This window comes from Pristiophorus japonicus, chromosome 8, assembly GCF_044704955.1.
Source record: "Pristiophorus japonicus isolate sPriJap1 chromosome 8, sPriJap1.hap1, whole genome shotgun sequence".
Classification (NCBI taxonomy): Eukaryota; Metazoa; Chordata; class Chondrichthyes; family Pristiophoridae; genus Pristiophorus; species Pristiophorus japonicus.
This window is the reverse complement of record NC_091984.1, coordinates 177619794-177638699: the sequence shown is the minus strand read 5'-3', so window position 1 is coordinate 177638699 and position 18906 is coordinate 177619794. Positions and strand designations below refer to the sequence as shown.

The 18906-nt window shown below is 45.6% G+C and overlaps 1 protein-coding gene across 5 annotated transcripts in view; it reads left to right on the top strand.

Annotated features, from left to right (window-relative positions):
* Window positions 1-18906, top strand: part of LOC139268836 (hepatic lectin-like) — a 105523-nt gene that overhangs the window by 39243 nt on the left and 47374 nt on the right. For 3 of the 5 annotated variants that reach the window (XM_070887587.1, XM_070887582.1, XM_070887584.1), the window contains 3 exons: window positions 3442-3583; window positions 3690-3803; window positions 13669-13764. In XM_070887587.1, coding sequence (XP_070743688.1) covers window positions 3505-3583; window positions 3690-3803; window positions 13669-13764 — 289 coding nt within the window. In that variant the 5' untranslated portion in view covers window positions 3442-3504. Of the gene's footprint in view, window positions 1-3426; window positions 3584-3689; window positions 3804-13668; window positions 13765-18906 lie in introns of all 5 variants that reach the window. The other 2 variants (XM_070887583.1, XM_070887586.1) reach the window with 1 other exon arrangement.

Sequence of the window (18906 nt, the reverse complement as noted above, 5' to 3'; positions counted from 1 at the left end):
AAGCTAGAATGCTGTGTCCGAGAACCTGAGTGCCCCTTCCCTGGCTTGCTGAGCCATTTGTGGTAGCACTGAGGCTGTGTTTCCATTTGTTGAGTTTGGGAAGGTAATTCAGCTTTAAGTGCTGAATATTGGCAATTGGAACTTTTAAATATTGATTATTTGTTAAAAGACAGAAAGGGCTGAAGAATGTATTGAATCAGTGCATTTTATATGTGGCTTGAGGAATGGTGCAAGGGGGTGAGAACCGGTTCTAGGGGAGGTGGGACCAGTACAAACTGGACAGTCTTTACCTGGGCAGGACCAGAACCGATGACATAGGTGGAGTGTTTGCTAGTGCTGTTGGGGAGGGTTTAAACTAAAATGGCAGGGGTTTGGGAATCTATGCAGGGCGGCAGAGGGAAGTAAAAAGGGGGCAGAAGCAAAAAGTAGGAAGGAGAAAAGCAAGAGTGGAGGGCAGAGAAAACAAGGGCAAAAATCAAAAAGGGCCACATTACAACAGAATTCTAAAAGGACAAAGAGTGTTAAAAAAACAAGCCTGAAGGCTCTGAGTCTCAATGCAAGGAGCATTCGTAATAAGGTGAATGAATTAACTGCACAGATAGATGTTAACGGATATGATGTAATTGGGATTATGGAGACATGGCTCCAAGGTGACCAAGGCTGGGAACTCAATATCCAGGGGTACTCAATATTCACGAAAGATAGACAGGAAGGAAAAGGAGGTGGGGTAGCGTTACTGGTTAAAGAGGAGATTAACGCAATAGTAAGGAAGGACATTAGCATGGATGATGTGGAATCTATATGAGTAGAGCTGAGAAACACCAAAGGGCAGAAAGCGTTAGTGGGAGTTGTGTACAGACCACCAAACAGTAGTAGGGAGGTTGGGGATGGCATCAAACAGGAAATTAGGGACACATGCAATAAGGATACAGCAGTTCTCATGGGCGACTTTAATCTACATATTGATTGGGCTAACTAAACTGACAGCAATACTGTGAAGTAGGATTTCCTGGAATGTATAAGGGATGGTTTTCTAGACCAATATGTCGAGGAACCAACTAGAAAGCAGGTCATCCTAGACTGGGTCTTGTGTAACGAAAGAGGATTAATTAGCAATCTGGTCATACGAGGCCCTTTGGGGAAGAGTGACCATAATATGGTAGAATTCTTCATTAAGATGGAGAGTGACACAGTTAATTCATAGACTCGGGTCCTGAACTTAAAGAAAGGAAACTTCGACGGTATGAGATGTGAACTGGCTAGGATAGACTGGCGAATGATACTTAAAGGGTTGATGGTGGATAGGCAATGGCAGACATTTAAAGATCACATGGATGAACTACAACAATTGTACATCCCTGTGTGACATAAAAATAAAAAAAAGAAAGGTGGCACAGGTGTGGCTAATAAGTGAAATTAGGGAAAGTGTTAAATTCAAGAAAGAGGCATATAAATTGGCCAGAAAAAGCAGCAAACCTGAGGAATGGGAGACATTTAGGATTCAGCAGAGGAAGACTAAGAGTTTAATTAGGAGGGGGAAAATAGAGTATGAGAGTAAGCTTGCAGGGAACATAAAAACTGACTGCAAAAGCTTCTATAGATATGTGAAGAGAAAAAGATTAATGAAGACTAATGTAGGTCCCTTGCAGTCAGAATCAGGTGAATTCATAATGGGGAACAAGGAAATGGCAGACCAGTTGAACATATACTTTGGTTCTGTCTTCACTAAGGAAGACACGAATAACCTCCCGAAAATACAAGAGGACCGAGGAAGCAAAGAGTGGGAATAATCGTGTCCTTTTCAGAATGGCAGGCAGTGACTAGTGGCTACCGCAGGGTTCAGTGCTGGGACCCCAGCTATTTATAATATACATTAATGATTTAGATGAAGGAATTGAATGTAATATCTCCAAGTTTGCAGATGACACTAAGCTGGGTGGCAGTGCAAGCTGCGAGGAGGATGCTAAGAGGCTGCAGGGGGACTTGGACAGGTTAGGTGAATGGGCAAATGCATGGCAGATGCTGTGTAATGTGGATAAATGTGAGGTTATCCACTTTGGTGGCAAAAACAGGAAGGCAGATTATTATCTGAATGGTGACAGATTACTAAAACGGGAGGTGCAGCGAGACCTGGGTGTCATTGAAGGTAAGCATGCAGGTACAGCAGGCAGTAAAGAAAGCAAATGGCATGCTGGCCTTCATAGCAAGGGGATTTGAGTATAGGAGCAGGGAGGTCTTGCTGCAGTTGTAGAGGGCCTTGGTGAGACCAGACCTTGAGTATTGTGTGCAGTTTTGGTCTCATAATCTGAGGAAGGATGTGCTTGCTATTGAGGGAGTGCAGTGAAGGTTCACCAGACTGATTCCCGGGATGGCAGGACTGATATATGAGGAAAGACTGGATTGGCTAGGCTTATACTCACTGGAATTTAGAAGAATAAGTGGGGATCTCATAGAAACGTATAAAATTCTGACGGGACTGGACAGGTTAGATGCAGGAAGAATGTTCCCGATGTTGGGGAAGTCCAGCACCAGGGGTCACAGTCTAAGGATAAGGGGTAAGTTATATACGACCGAGATGAGGAGAAACTTTTTCACCCAGAGAATTGTGAACCTGTGGAATTCTCTGCCACAGAAAGCATGTAGTCCATTTCATTGGATATATTCAAAAGGGAGTTGGATGTGGCCCTTATGGCTAAAGGGATCATGGAGAGAAGGCAGAGGTGGGTACTGAAGTTGCATGATCAGCCATGATCATATTGAATGGCGGTGCAGGCTTGAAGGGCCGAATGGCCTGCTCCTGCACCTATTTTCTATGTTTCTATGTTTATTTTCCTTTGCTTCAATATGTATGGGCCTTTAAATTTCAGAGATCCTCACTGCCCACTATGCGTTGCGAGCTTCACAGCCTCGCACACAAACGCACGGCGAAGCAGCAACGCCGCACCAGGACTACAGATTGGTCCCGGATCCCTCGTGCAACACCACCAGGACGGCGTTGCACTTAAGGTTTGTGCTGCTCCAGCTACCACCATGCCCCCACATCAATTTACCTCATTTTGTGCGACATCCATTTGGGGCGGCCGTTAACAGTAGTTGGTGAGGACTTGATTGCTTTCCGGATGAGAACGAATTTGCCTCGGGTTACTGAAAAAAATAAAACAGCGACGGCGCCTAAAACTCAATCATGACCTTGTCCACAGGGCTCATGACTTCTAAGGCTGTGGTAGTTCAAGTTTGGCTGAACCTTACTTTGGTTCAGCAGTATAGGTCTTCTTCAGTGCAAATGCATTGGTTACACTCACAGTTTCAGTTCCTTTCACTGTGCTGTACTGTAAAAGTTTTTTTTTCCTCAGTGCATCTGTAATTCATAAAATCCCCATGTGAGAATCGTTGAGACAGCAAAATTATATGTATATATTTACACAGGGCATTTGATTTCAGCATTGAAACCACATAGGTTCAACAGTTCCAGTTACATTCGCAAATGTGAATCAATCAAGTACAATGGACGAAGGACCTTCTACAGACACCATCCAGAGTTTACACACATATGACAGTGAAAACTATCTATTCATCAACAAAGGTAATTAATAGTATTAAAACCTATATAGATTTTAATTTTGTAAAAACTGTTTTATCGTTCATTTCTTCATTGTTTAAGTTTGCTTTATTTCTATATTCTCACTTAGGATTCAACTGGGCTCGATTGACAGGACCAAGAAATAGAGACAGAAATCTCTGCATTATTCTTACATTCTGCCTTTCTTGCCTCGTAGTTGTGACAGCAATGGCCATTATTGCAAGCAAGTATTGATACTCCGATAGACTTACGTGCTGTTACATTACTGAACCCTAAGAAGATATGTGTCGGTTTGCGCTTGAACCAGTCGACATTGCTTGTCTGTGACTCATTTAGAAATTGGTCTGTAGCAAACGCGTAAAACGGGCGGTATGGTATGGACTGCCAGTTATACCCTCCACCCAATATTCGTTTCCACTGTTAATATCAGACCGCTCAGACCAATTTCTACCCATGTTGCTGTATAATTCTGTACCCTAACAACCGGCCAATACATTGCGCACAAAATCATTTGTTTACGTGTGAGTCTAGACAGTGTCTGCGGCTTTTAGTAAACTGTGAGATAAATGAAATCATTTGCTCACCAGAGGTGGTGGGGTCACGGGAGACTGGACTTTTCTGGCTGTTATGTGGAGGCATCGTAAATGTATGCAGTAAGATATCGGCTATTCAGTACTACCAGACAAAGCGCAAAGAATAAATTTAAAACATCTTTACAATTCCTCTAGAGTGAATCTTTGCAAACCTATTTAGAATCTGAATGCAAGTCATGATCAAAGGTTTCCTTACGACCGCCCACTGCCGCGCCCCACCCCACCCATGACCCACCAGCAAAACTCCGCCTGTTGCACTGGGCTCAATTTTCCCCAGTGCCTTTTTTTGGCGTATTGCCAGAGTTACGCCCGTTTTTCTTGGCCCCTACTACTCCAGAAAAAAAGTAGCAAGTTTCCCTATTCTATTTTTTGAAATTGGCGCTGCGCAGCCTGCCCTGTAGCTTCGGGGGGTGGAGCTTATTGTCTGCGCCGAAAAAAACGATGCAGCCCCCATCTGCGCATGCACGAAAAAAAAGGACGTTTTTGACATTATTCCTATGGACGCGCATGCCCAGTACAGTTCTCAGTCTGCATTCAGCCATTTTTAAAGCGCCAGTTGTGTGTGAAAACTTTAATTCTCATTGGAAAAATCGGAGCTGCAATACAAGATGCAACACGGCTCAAGGACCAAGAATATCTTACAGGATGAAGTGGAGGCACTAGTTATTGCGATTGAGGCCAGATGGCATGAGCTGGACACCAGCAGAGGTCACATAAATGTTCCACCAAAAGAAGTGAAGAAATGCTGTAGCCAACTTGCAGAAGATTACTGTGCAATGGTGACCACCTCAAGGTCTGGAGGCAAAAAGAAGTGGCAGGACCTTGCTCAAGTCGTTATTGTAAGTAATATTTTCATTTATTCACTGGAATTGCAATTGTAAATGTGACCAGTTGTAAATGTCCCACCCAGCAGAAAGACACCCTCTCTAAAAAGTTATATTTTCATCTTTGCAGAGGAAGATGGCATACAACAAATGGGAAAGAACTCGAACAGGAGGAGGCCCGGCAAATCTGCAGCCACTGACACCCTTGGAAGAGAGGGTCGCTGCTTTGATGGGTCCTGCCTGGAAAAAAGCAACCACCACTGCACAAGCTGGGCCCACGCTCGAGAGAGAGGATAAGTCCTGCAAATCCCACAGTCTGCACAGTCTGGCTTTGCTAAATGTTAAGTACTATGGGGGCAAGCCAATCTTCGGTTCATGGGGATGTCTCCATCAGCCAAGCTTCGGTTGATGCAATGTGCTATCATTCATCGTGGTCCTTCAAATCAGCCTGCTGCCTGCGCTATGTGAGCCTACTCATCCCACCCTGCCCCCTCCTCTGCTGCTAACCATTTAACTGTTCTGTTATATTTTGCAAACCTTGAGGCCAACCCTGACGATGCAGCTGAAGATTCAGACGTGGCCGAGCCTGAAGAGGAGAACATCATCCAATCCCACCTTCCAGACTAAGAGCATGAGGGTGAGGGGGAGGGGGAGGGGATGGATAACGCCCCCACTGTTGTACTCACTTTGGACAAGGTGCAGGTGCCGTCCATTGAGCTGCCAGCCCCTTTCCTTAGTGGTACGAGTGTTGCTGGGACATTCCATGGTTTCCCACAGTCCGAGGCTAGGGATTCCAGTGGGTTGCAGTGGGGCACACCCAAGGCCCCATCATTCTAGGCTGCGGGTCCCAGTGGGATGCAGCAAGACACACCCAGGGCCCCACCGTCCGAGGTTGTGGGTCCCAGTGGGATGAGTGAGACACACCCAGGGCCCCACCATCCGAGGCTGCGGGTCCCAGTGGGATGCTGCGAGCCTCACCCAGAGTGAGGAGGGGAAGGAGAGCTTGACAGCGCTCTCCTGAGGTGCAGGATCTAACAGATGTGGTTCACATGATGGCAATGAATGTGGAGAGCATTGAACTTACGCGATCACTCCTGGACACCATCAGTGGGGTGGCTGATGAGGAATCAGGACTGATGGGAGAAGTAACAACACTCTCATGAGAAATGGGAACACTGTCCGGAAACATGACGGAGGGAATGCCTCAGGCAGCGGAAACAACGTCAGTGCACATGAGGGAGGGAATGTCGCAGGTAGCTGATGCACTGTCAGTGAACATCAGGGAGGAATGTTACGTAGAAACATAGAAAATAGGTGCAGGAGTAGGCCATTCAGCCCTTCGAGCCTGCACCACCATACAATAATATCATGGCTGATCATTCCCTCAGTACCCCTTTCCTGCTTTCTCTCCATACCCCTTGATACCTTTAGCCATAAGGGCCTTATCTAACTCCCTCTTGAATATATCCAATGAACTGGCATCAACAACTCTCTGTGGTAGGGAATTCCACAGGTTAACAACTCTCTGAGTGAAGAAGTTTCTCCTCATCTCAGTCCTAAATGGCCTACCCCTTATCCTAAGACTGTGTCCCCTGGTTCTGGACTTCCCCAACATCGGGAACATTCTTCCCGCATCTAACCTGTCCAGTTCCGTCAGAATCTTATATGTTTCTATGAGATCCCCTCTCATCCTTCTAAACTCCAGTGTATAAAGGCCCAGTTGATCCAGTCTCTCCTCATATGTCAGTCCAGCCATCCCGGGATTCAGTCTGGTGAACCTTCGCTGCACTCCCTCAATAGCAACAATGTCCTTGCTCACATTAGGAAACCAAAACTGAACACAATATTCCAGGTGAGGCTTCACCAAGGCCCTGTACAACTGCAGTAAGACCTCCCTGCTCCTATACTCAAATCACCTACCTATGAAGGCCAACATACCATTTGCCTTCTTCACCGCCTCCTGTACCTGCATGCCAACTTTCAATGACTGATGAACCATGACACCCAGGTCTTGTTGCATCTCCCCTTTTCCTAATCTGCCGCCATTCAAATAATATTCTGCCTTGGTGTTTTTGCCCACAAAGTGGATAACCTCACATTTATCCACATTATACTGCATCTGCCATGCATTTGCCTACTCACCTAACCTGTCCAAGTCACCCTGCAGCCTCTTAGCGTCCTCCTCACAGCTCACACTGCCACCCAGTTTAGTGTCCTCTGCAAACTTGGAGATGTTACACTCAATTCCTTCATCTAAATCATTAATGTATATTGTAAAGAGCTGGGGTCCCATCACTGAGCCCTGCGGCACCCCACTAGTCACTGACTACCATTCTGAAAAGGACCCGTTTATCCCAACTCTCTGCTTCCTGTCTGCCAACCAATTCTCTATCCATGTCAGTAAATTACCTCCAATACCATGTGCTTTGATTTTGCACACCAATCTCTTGTGTGGGACCTTGTCAAAAGCTTTTTGAAAGTCCAAATACACCACATCCACTGGTTCTCCCTTGTCCACCCTACTAGTTACATCCTCAAAAAATTCCAGAAGATTTGTCAAGCATGATTTCCCTTTCATAAATCCATGCTGACTTGGACCGATCCTGTCACTGTTTTCCAAATGCGTTACTATTTTATCTTTAATCATTTATTCCAACATTTTCCCCACTACTGATGTCAGTCTAACCAGTTTATAATTACCTGTTTTTTCTCTCCCTTCTGTTTTAAAAAGTAGTGTTACATTAGCTATCCTCGAGTCCATAGTAACTGATCCAGAGTCGATAGACTGTTGGAAAATGATCACCAATGCAGCCACTATTTCTAGGGCCACTTCCTTAGGTACTCTGGGATGCAGACTATCAGGCCCCGGAGATTTATCAACCTTCAATCCGCTCAATTTCCCTAACACAATTTTCCGCCTAATAAGGATATCCTTCAGTTCCTCCTTGTCACTAGACCCTTGGTCCCCTAGTACTTCGTGAAGACAGAACCAAAGTATTTGTTCAACTGGTCTGCCATTTCTTTGTTCCCCATTATAAATTCACCTGAATCTGACTGCAAGGGACCTACATTTGTCTTCATTAATCTTTTTCTCTTCACATATCTATAGAAGCTTTTGCAGTCTTTTTATGTTCTTATGATCCCGGCAAGCTTCCTCTCATACTCTATTTTCCCCCTCCTAATTAAATCCTTTTTCCTCCTCTGCCGAATTCTAAATTTCTCCCAGTCCTCAGGGTTGCTGCTTTTTCTGCCCAATTTATATGCCTCTTCCTTGGATTTAACACTATCCTTAATTTCCCTTGTTAGCCGCGGTTGAGCCACCTTCCCAGTTTTATTTTTACTCCAGACAGGGATGTAGAATTGTTGAAGTTCATCCATGTGATCTTTAAATGTTTGCCATTGCCTGTCAACCCTTTAAGTATCATTTGCCAGTCTATTCCAGCCAATTCACGCCTCATACCATCGAAGTTACCTTTCCTTAAGTTCAGGACCCGAGTCTCTGAATTAACTGTGTCACTCTCCATCTTAATAAAGAATTGTACCATATTATGGTCACTCTTCCCTAAGGGGCCTCGCACAACAAGATTGCTAATTAGTCTTTCTCATTACACATTACCCAGTCTAGGATGGCTAGCCCTCTCGTTGGTTCCTCGACATATTGGCCTCGAAAACCATCCCTAATACACTCCAGGAAATCCTCCTCCACCGTATTGCTACCAGTTTGGTTATCCCAATCGATATATAGATTAAAGTCGCCCATGATAACTGCTGTACCTTTATTGCGCGCGTCCCTAATTTCTTGTTTGATGCTGTCCCCAACCTCACTACTGCTGTTTCGTGGTCTGTGCACAACTCCCACTAGCGTTTTCTGCCCTTTGGTATTCCACAGCTCTACCCATACAGATTCCACATCATCCAAGCTAATGTCCGTCCTTACTATTGCGTTAATTTCCTCTTTAACCAGCAACGCTACCCCACCTCCTTTTCCTTTCTGTCTATCCTTCCTGAATGTTGAATACCCCTGGATGTTGAGTTCCCAGCCTTGGTCACCCTGGAGCCATGTCTCCGTGATGCCAATTATATCATATTCATTCATTGCTGCATGTTGCAGGTAGTTGACACACTGTTGCTCAACATGAGGGAGGGCATGTCACTGGTAGCTGAGATACTGTCACAAACATGAGGGAGGGAATGTTGCAGGTGGTTGACGCATTATCAGGGCACTTGAGGTAGGGGATGGCAAAGTTAGCTGCTGCAATAAGGGAACATACCCAGATTCCGCGCCCATTGACAGAACCAACTGTTACTCCAATTCCAATCCCCAGACCAGCCTCTGAAGAGGCCCAAGCTGGGCCCTCCACATTATCACCGCTGCCACTGCCCCCCCCCCCCCCCCACCACCCCCATCAAGAAATGCGCAGTACCCGAGATGTTCGAAAGAATAAGCTTGGTACCAACCCGAGAAACGCTGCGTCACCGCCTGCGGGCAGGGGTGGAGTCAACAAGACCAAGCGCAGCGGGCGGTCTTAGAATAAGGTGGAGGAGAGATGGGTACAGCCTTTCTTTGCTGCTGCTGTTGTTGTTGTTGTTGTTTATTTTTGTTGTAACTTCTCAAATTAAAAGTTTTTTGTAAGTTATGTAAATTTGTCACTTTAAACGTTTGTAAGTGATCTTAAAGTTTTTAAGTGATCTTTGAGTTTGTACGTGATGTTAAAGTTTGTAAGTGATCTTAACTGAAAACTTTAAAGTTTGATACAAGAATATTTTTGTTATAGTTAAGTTAAGTACAAACAAATGTTGGTTAAATTTTTGAATAAAATATATTTTAAATTATAACTGAATCATTTCCATTATTCCATTATTAACACAACTTTTTGAAGTAAACAATAATTATTTCTATCATTTGTTCCATTAACACAACACAACATTACGAAACAGGTCCAAACAGTAAACATGGTCCATTTGCATTAGTTGCCGCTGAGCCTTCAGGCAGCAAAGCATTTACGGATGAGCTGCTGCCGCAAGCAATCGTTAAAGGGGCATGATGGCCCGCCCTCCTACGCCATCGTGTTCCTGGTTCAGGTAGTTGCATGGCTTCCTCATCCTCGTCCTCCTCCTTCTCCTCGTCTGCATCTTCCTCATCATCAACAGCCACTCTCACCTCAGGTGGGTCTTCTACTACCAGTTGCTGCTGCCTCATGATGGCTAAGTTATGCAGCATGCAGCATACAACAGTGAACTGACCGGCAATCTCAGGGGAGTATTGCAAGTAGCCTCCGGAATGAGCCAGGCATCGGAAATGCTGCTTGAAGATGCCATGGTCCTCTCTATTTTGCTGCGTGTCACAATGTGTGACATGTTGTGTTCCTGGTCAGCTTCCATCCAGGTTATGCGTAAGGGCGTCGTGAGCCGGGTGTTGAGGCCATACCCTTTGTCACCCAGCCCTGCCCTTCTGGCTGCTGCTGAAACATGGCAGATATAATGCTCTCGTGTAGGATGAATGCATCATGGGTGCTCCCAGGGTATCTTGCATCAACTGACACGATGCGATGCATGTCGTCACACACGAGCTACGCATTATCAGAGTGGAAGCCTCTTCTGTTCCTGTACATCTCGGAATCCTTCGAAGGTGCTTGCAAGGCAATGTGGGAACAATCAATGCAGCCCTGTACCTTTGGGAAGCCAGCAATCCTGGAGAGGCCCACAGCCCTGTCATGCATTGCCTGGGCGGTCATGGGAACTTTATGTATTCACTCCTCTGGGCATATAGTGCAGCAGTCACCTGCCAAATGCAGATATGTGTTGCATGTTGAGAAATGGTGCACACATCCCCAGTTGTGGTCTGGAATGATCCAGATGTATGGAAACATAGAAAATAGGTGTAGAAGTAGGCCATTCGGCCCTTCGAGCCTGCACTGCTATTCAACAAGATCATGGCTGATCACCCACCCCAACACCTCCCCCCCCACGCCCCCTCCACACCCCCCCAGCCGCAAGGACCACATCCAACTCCCTCTCGAATACATCCAATGAACTGGCATCAACAACTCTCCACGGCAGGGAACCCCACAGGCCAACAACTCCCTGAGTGAAGAAGTCTCCCAATCCCAGCCCCAAACAGCCCACCCCCCATCCCAAGAGCAATCCCTCCCCCCCCGGCTTCGGACCCACCCAACACCGGGAACACTCCCCCGCACCCAACCCGCCCCGTCCCGTCAGAATCCTTCCCAAATGCCGAACACCCCCAGATGTCGAGCCCCTAGCCCCGGCCACCCTGGACCCACGCCCCCGCAACGCCAACCACACCACATCCACCAAACGCCATCTGCGCAGTCAACCCGTCCACCCCACTCTGAATACTCCCCGCACCGAGGCACAGAGCCCCCAGGCCCACCCTTCCAACACACTTTGCCCCCCCAGACCTCCGCTGCAATGTGGCCCCTCCTGTGCCCCGCCCTGGGTTTCTCCGCCCCCCCACCTCCCCTCATCTTCCCTCTGCCTCCCCGCACAGGCTCCCATCTTGGGGGCGGTAACCTTCTGGGGCCGGGAATTTTTGCCCCCAGCGTGCAAGTCCCGCTCCTGCCACAGAATTGGCCTTACCACCCCTCAATGGAAGCGGAGTGCAATTTCCCACACTCCACTTCCTTTGGGGGCAGTTACCGGGGCACGACTGGATGCTCCTGTGACAGTTGGAACTGGTGCTCTCCACTCTCCCGTCCTGTGACAGTTGGAACTGGTGCTCTCCACTCTCCCGTCCTGTGACAGTTGGAACTGGTGCTCTCCACTCTCCCATCCTGTGACAGTTGGAACTGGTGCTCTCCACTCTCCCGTCCTGTGACAGTGGGAACTGGTGCTCTCCACTCTCTCTCCTATGACAGTTAGAACTGGTGCTCTCCACTCTCCCGTCCTGTGACAGTGGGAACTGGTGCTCTCCACTCTCCCGTCCTGTGACAGTTGGAACTGGTGCTCTCCACTCTCCCGTCCTGTGACAGTGGGAACTGGTGCTCTCCGCTCTCCTGTCCTGTGACAGTTGGAACTGGTGCTCTCCACTCTCTCTCCTATGACAGTGGGAACTGGTGCTCTCCACTCTCCCCTAGAGTAGAATGAAAGTGCAGCTGTAACCTTCACTTCAACTAACAAAGCAGTCCTCCTGACGCTTCTAGGTTGCAGGTCTGCTTTTTACTATCTCACAAATCTCAGTTACAACTTTTTTGCAGAAATGCAGCGTTCTGTCACAGTCTGCATCACTCAGGTGTAGGTACGAACACCTGTTTCGATATACCCAACATGGGTAAGGCCTCCTGCCCCATCACCCTACGTGCTCAGAGGTTCCTCATGCAATGTCTCCTCCGCAGCACCATCATGCAGGAGGCTTGCACAAGGTATCACATTGTCAATATTTCCCCAATGATTAAATCGTACCTTTGCAAGGAGCTCAAAACAGCAGGCAGGACAAGGTTCTTTGATCTCTCTCACCCCAAGGTCGATGCCCTAGTATGGACCAAACCCAGGTCTGAGCAGGCGCAATGATCGGGAATCCCTCCCCCCCCACCCCGGGCTTCATTTGATGCAAAGTATAAGGCTACTCATACCTTCCATTCACATTCCACAACCCCCCCCATCCATGGGCTTATTTTCAAGCCAAGCCCCTGTGTCCGGGCGAGGGACCAATTCTGCCGGCTGACCCCTCGAGCCCAGTTTGGAGACGTTCGGTGGTGACGTGTCAGTTTAAAAAAAATCAAAACTTAAAGAATTCCATTAAAATTCCATTTCCTGCATTTTAAGTTTTAAAAATTTAAGCTTGATTATGCATATTTATGTGTTCTTGACTCTCTCCAAAACTTTGCATAAAAACAATGGTGGCTTTCTGCGCCGATTTTTTTAATGTGTGCTGGTTTTCCTTAAGTGCCCAGAAGGTTTTTAGGGAGTGGTCACATACGTTGTCCGAAGAGAAATTTAAATTGGCCAAGCTTGCATAATTGTGAAAAGCTGGTGCAGACATTAGGTTATGATGCAAAAAAAAACTAACCAAAAAAAATCATAACTAACTGAGTTACCCTGGCGCACAATGATTGGGGAAACTTGGATTTTTAAATTTAGGCCAAAAAAAGGGGCACGCACAAAAAAAACAGTGCAAATCACTGGGGAAAATTGAGCCCACTGTTTCTAACACAAAGATGTTCCAGGAATTGTCACATGGCAGATGCCAACCGGTTCTTCCATGTAAAGGGGCTGCAGATATGTTGTGCTGAAGTCCAGCTGGAAATTAGCTTTAAGATGACTGACAGCACAGCAAAAGTGAAGTCTGTCCCACACCGACTGGATTCGCCCCTTGCGGAGTGGAAAGACTGTGAGGTTAGCAGCAATCTGTGCACAACACTTGTCAGATCAGTGAACCTCCTAATGCGAAACAATCTATCTCTTTTATGGGGAAATCTTAGTGGGTCAGGCAACATCTGTGGAGAGTAAAACAGAGTTTTTATTTCAGATTCCAGTATTCACAGTATTTTGCTTTTGTATTTCTTTTATGGGACTGATTCAAACCAGATTCGAATAAACGGTATTTAGAAGTACAATGTCCTGATCAAGCATCTGGATCCCAATGTTGCTGCTTTCATGTAAGCAATGAAAGTGTGATGAAACATTTTTGTGAAATATTTTTTATTTCCAGATTCCCAGATTGCAAGCACTCAAAAACTGAACGCTGATTCCCTAAATGCTCTCAAGGCTTCTCTTTTATCTGAACTCCAAGATGTGAAACCAAATGGTAAGAAACATGATTGGTAAATAAACTGCTTTAGGTACAAGAGGCGACCTTTAGTTTGCTTATGGACTGTGATAACCGGGCAACGATAACTATTTCAATAATTAAAGCATAAAGATGCAAAATAATTGTGCTGACTTAATAATGATGAAACATTACAGCTGAGAAAACTGTTGCTCTATTTTGGAAAGAATTAATTAATTCTGTATCTTCAAATATGTTGAGTATAAGGGACTATGAAATCACATTGTTGAAATGAAGCTAAATATGAATGGTAATTTGTATTTATTTAAATTGACACATACTAGTTAGCATTTAAAGTGACCTAACCATGGCTATGTGGCTAATTATTTAATCTTTTTTCTGAATGCATCCTTGATTTAAAACAGCTTTCATACAGAGAGTTGTGCAGATCTCCATTTCGCCTCAGTGACCCCAAGCTTTCTGTTCCTGTGATAGCATGTATAGGAAGCCATGGCCGCAGTCTTTTTGGTCCATATTGGATATAACTCGAAAGGAACTTGATAATACTGTAGCAGAGAAGATTGCACACAAGTATTTCCAACAAACCCGTCTCAAGTACTAATGTTAATATTACCTACTGAAAGTTACATATAGAGAATCTATAAATAATACAAACATTTCTATATAAGATTTGGGATTATATAATACAGTTCCCTTTCGGGAAGCAAACTGATGAACGATAACAAATCAACTAGCAAATTGTTCAACAAGCTTTCATGAAGTCTGCACAATTTTCTCAACCGACATATGCAGACTTGAAGGTCACTGGGAAAATTATGGTGCTGCATTCAAAGTGATACATCCTTACTATACAGTATAAATGCACAGGAGGCCCATGCTTGAGAGAAGGTCAGTCTGTGACCTGTCCTTTATTCCTTAGCACTCAAGTGCAGGAAGTGGGTGGAGCTTCCCCTTTTATCTCTGAAGGTCCAGGTTAGTAGTGTCTCCCACAAGTTCACCGCCTAGTGGTCATTGTTCTCACAGTGTACAACTTAGGTCAGATTATACATGGGTTACATTGCTGGTTGAATACATGACACAAAAAATAAAAACTAAATGAAACCTTATGGTAATTATCTTCAATTGATATTCATGAGATGCTACAGGCAGACAACAGAAATATAGCATCGATACTGAACAGACACTATCAATAATAACATGAAAGGGTTTTATGAAAGGGAACTCATGTTTGACAAATTTGTTGGAGTTCTTTGAGGATGTAATGAGCAGGGTGGATGAGGGGGAACCAGTGGATGTGGTGTATTTAGATTTCCAAAAAGCATTAAATAAGGTGCCACATAAAAGATTACTGCACAAGATAAGAGCTCACGGGGTTGGGGATAATATATTAGCATGGATAGCAGATTGACTAACTAACAGAAAACAGAGAGTCGGGATAAGTGGGTAATTTTCCGGTTGGAAAACAGTAACTAGTGGGGTGACACAGGATCGGTGCTGGGGCCTCAACTATTTACAATCTATATTATTGACTTGGATGAAGGGACTGAGTGTAATATAGCCAAGTTTGCTGATGATACAAAGATAGGTGGGAAAGCAAGTTGTGAGGAGGACACAAAAAATATGCAAAGGGATATCGACAGTCTAAAAGAGTGGGCAAACATTTGATAGATGGAGTATAATGTGGGAAAGTATGAGGTTATCCATTTTAGCAGGAAAAATAATAAGGCAAATTATTATTTAAACTGAGAGAAATTACAAAATGCTGCAGTACAGAAGGACCTGGGTTGTCCTTGTGCATGAAACACAAAAAGTTAATATGCAGGTACAGCAATAATCAGGAAGGCAAATGGAATGTTGGCCTTTATTGCAAGGGGGATGGAGTATAAAAGCAGAGAAGTCCTGTTACAACTGTACAGGGTATTGGTGAGGCCACACCTGGAGTACTGCGCACAGTTTTGGTCTCCTTATTTAAGGAGGGATATACTTGCTTTGGAGGCAGTTCAGAGAAGGTTCACTAGGTTGATTCCTGAGATGAAGGGGTTTACTTATGAAAAAAGGTTGAGCAGTTTGGGCCTATACTCATTGGAGTTTAGAAGAATGAGAGGTGACCTTATTGAAACATATAAGATACTGAAGGGACTCAACAGGGTAGATGCTGAGAGGATGTCTACACCCATAGGTGAATCTAGAATTAGGGGGCATAGTTTTAAAATTAAGAGGTCACCCAGTTAGAACTGAGATGACGAGAAATTTCTTCTCTCACAGGGTCGTAAATCTGTGGAATTCTCTGCCCCAGAGAGCTGTGGAGGCTGGGTCATTGAATATATTTAAGGTGGAGATAGACAGATTTTTGAATGATAAGGGAATGAAGGGTTATGGGGAGCGGGCAGGGAAGTGGAGCTGAGCCCATGATCAGATCAGCTATGATCTTATTAAATGGTGGAGCAGGCTCGAGGGGCTAAATGGCCTACTCCTGCTCCTATTTCATATGTTCTTTGTTCTTATGCATTGGACTAGATTGCAGACTATGAATTTGACATGAATTTGAGCAGTATGTTCCATTACATTTGCTCAATATGTTGTTGTTGACTTATTTAAGATTAATAGAAATGTTATTATTATAGAAGGAGGCATCATTACCCCAGCTACTTTACCTTCATGACCATTTCCATTTATACAGACATGTGTAATTGATGACACCGTTTAGTTCAAATGTTACCCTGATGACTAGCTTACTGGAACCTGAGCAGAAATTAAATAGAAAGATAGGTGTCAATTGTCTTCAGCGAGCGTATACGTCTTTTCAAAAGAACCATTAATACTGCGCATGTTTTTATATGTATGCCTCATCAAACATGCGACTGCGCATTAATGGCCCTGAATTTGCGGTCGGAGGCGTATCAGAAGAATACGCCTCTGAACTGAAAATAAAAACAAAAGTGTTATATATGTGGACGTATTTACTCTGTAAAGCCACCAGAGGGCTCATTCCCTGGCGTCCCAAGGAATCCCATAATCCCCTGGGAGCACAGGTATTTAAGAAGGCTTCACAGGTTGGAGAGGCACTCTGGAGACCTGCAATAAAAGACTACGGTCACACGTTACTTTGAGCTCACAGTATTCAGTCTGACTCTTTCTCCATACACAACAACTGGCGATGAGATACAGATAGCGAAGCCAAAGATGCAGAGAACAGTGGGCATCCTGGAGAAATTTTTGGAGGGCGATGATTGTGAAACTTATGTGGAGCGACTATTTCGTGGCCAAGATGGGGAAGAGAGCACTGCCAAATGAAGGGCAATCCTCCTCACCTTCTGTGGGGCACCAACGTATAACCTCATGAAGAATATGCTCTCTCCAGCAAAACCCACGGAGAAATCGTATGACGATTTGTGCACACTGGTCTGAGAGCATTTGAACCCAAAGGAAAGCATTCTGATGGCGAGGTACCGGTTCTACACCTACAAAAGGTCTGAAGGCCAGGAAGTGGCGAGTTATGTCGCCGAGCTAAGAGGCCTGCAGGACATTGCGAATTTGAAGGACATTTGGAGCACATGCTCAGAGACTTTTTCGTACTTGGCATTGGCCACGAACTTTTGACTGTAGAGACCCCAACCTTGAGTAAGGCCATAGTGATAGCCCAGGCGTTCATTGTCACCAGTGACAATACTAAGCAAATTTCTCAGCACACAAGTGCTGCTACAAGTACTGTGAACAAAGTGATGTTGTTTTCGAATCGGAACGTACAGGGCAGGTCACACATACCTGCAGCTATACGTCCGCAGATGTCTCAGAGTCCACCATCAAGGGTGATAAATGCAAGGCCATTAACACCTTGTTGGAGCTGCGGGGGTGATCACCGTTTCCATTCATGCCGATTCAAAGGATACGTTTGCAAGGGCTGTGGAACAATGGGACACCTCCAATGAGTGTGCAGGCGAGCTGCTAAGCCTGTTAAACCTGCAAACCACCATGTTGCAGAGGAGGATCACGAAGAAACAGAGCCTCAGACCGAGGAGACAAAGGTACGTGGAGTACACACATTCACCACGAATTGTCCCCCAATAATGCTGAATGTTGAACTAAATGGACTCCCGGTGTCAATGGAGCTGGACACGGGCACAAGCCAGTCCATCATGGGCAGAAAGACTTTCGAAAGGTTGTGGTGCAACAAGGCCTCAAGGCCAGTCTTTACTCCAATTCGCACGAAACTAAGAACTTACACAAAAGAACTGATTCCTGTAATCGGCAGTGCTGCCGTAAAGGTCTCCTACAATGGAGCGATGCACAAGCTACCACTCTGGGTAGTACCGGGCGATGGTCCCACGCTGCTCGGCAGGAGCTGGCTGGGAAAGATATGCTGGAACTGGGACGACGTCCAACTGCTATAGCCCGCTGACGACACTTCGTGTGCCCAGGTCTTAAACAAATTTCCTTCGCTGTTCGAACCAGGCATCGGGAAATTCCAAGGAGCAAAAGTGCAGATCCACCTAATTCCGGGGGTGCAACCCATCCATCACAAGGCGAGAGCAATACCGTACATGATGAGAGAAAAGGTAGTGATTGAGCTCGACCGGCTGCAACAAGAGTGCATAATTTCACCGATCGAGTTCAGTGAGTGGGCCAATCCTATTGTCCCAGTCCTCAAGGGAGACGGCATCGTCAATCTGTGGCGATTACAAAGAAACTATCAATCGGTTCTCCCTGCAGGACCAATACCCACGACCAAAAGCTGACGACCTCTTTGCAACCCTGGTGGGAAGAAAGACGTTCACGAAGCTGGATCTGACTTCAGCCTACATGACGCAGGAACTGGAGGAATCATTGAAGGCCCTCACCTGCATCAACACGCACAAAGGTCTTTTTGTTTATAACAGGTGCCTGTTTGGAATCCAATTAGCGGCGGCGATATTCCAGAGATGCATGTAAAGTTTACTAAAGTCCGTCCCGCACACCGTGATCTTCCAGGACGACATCTTGGTCATAGGTCGGAACACAGTCGAGCATCTGCAGAACCTGGAGGAGATTCTTAGTCGACTCAACCGCGTGGGGCTCAGGTTAAAATGCTCGAGGTGCGTTTTCCTGGCGCCTGATGTTCTATCGACTCTGGATCAGTTCCTGTGGACTGGAGGATAGCTAATGTAACACCACTTTTTTAAA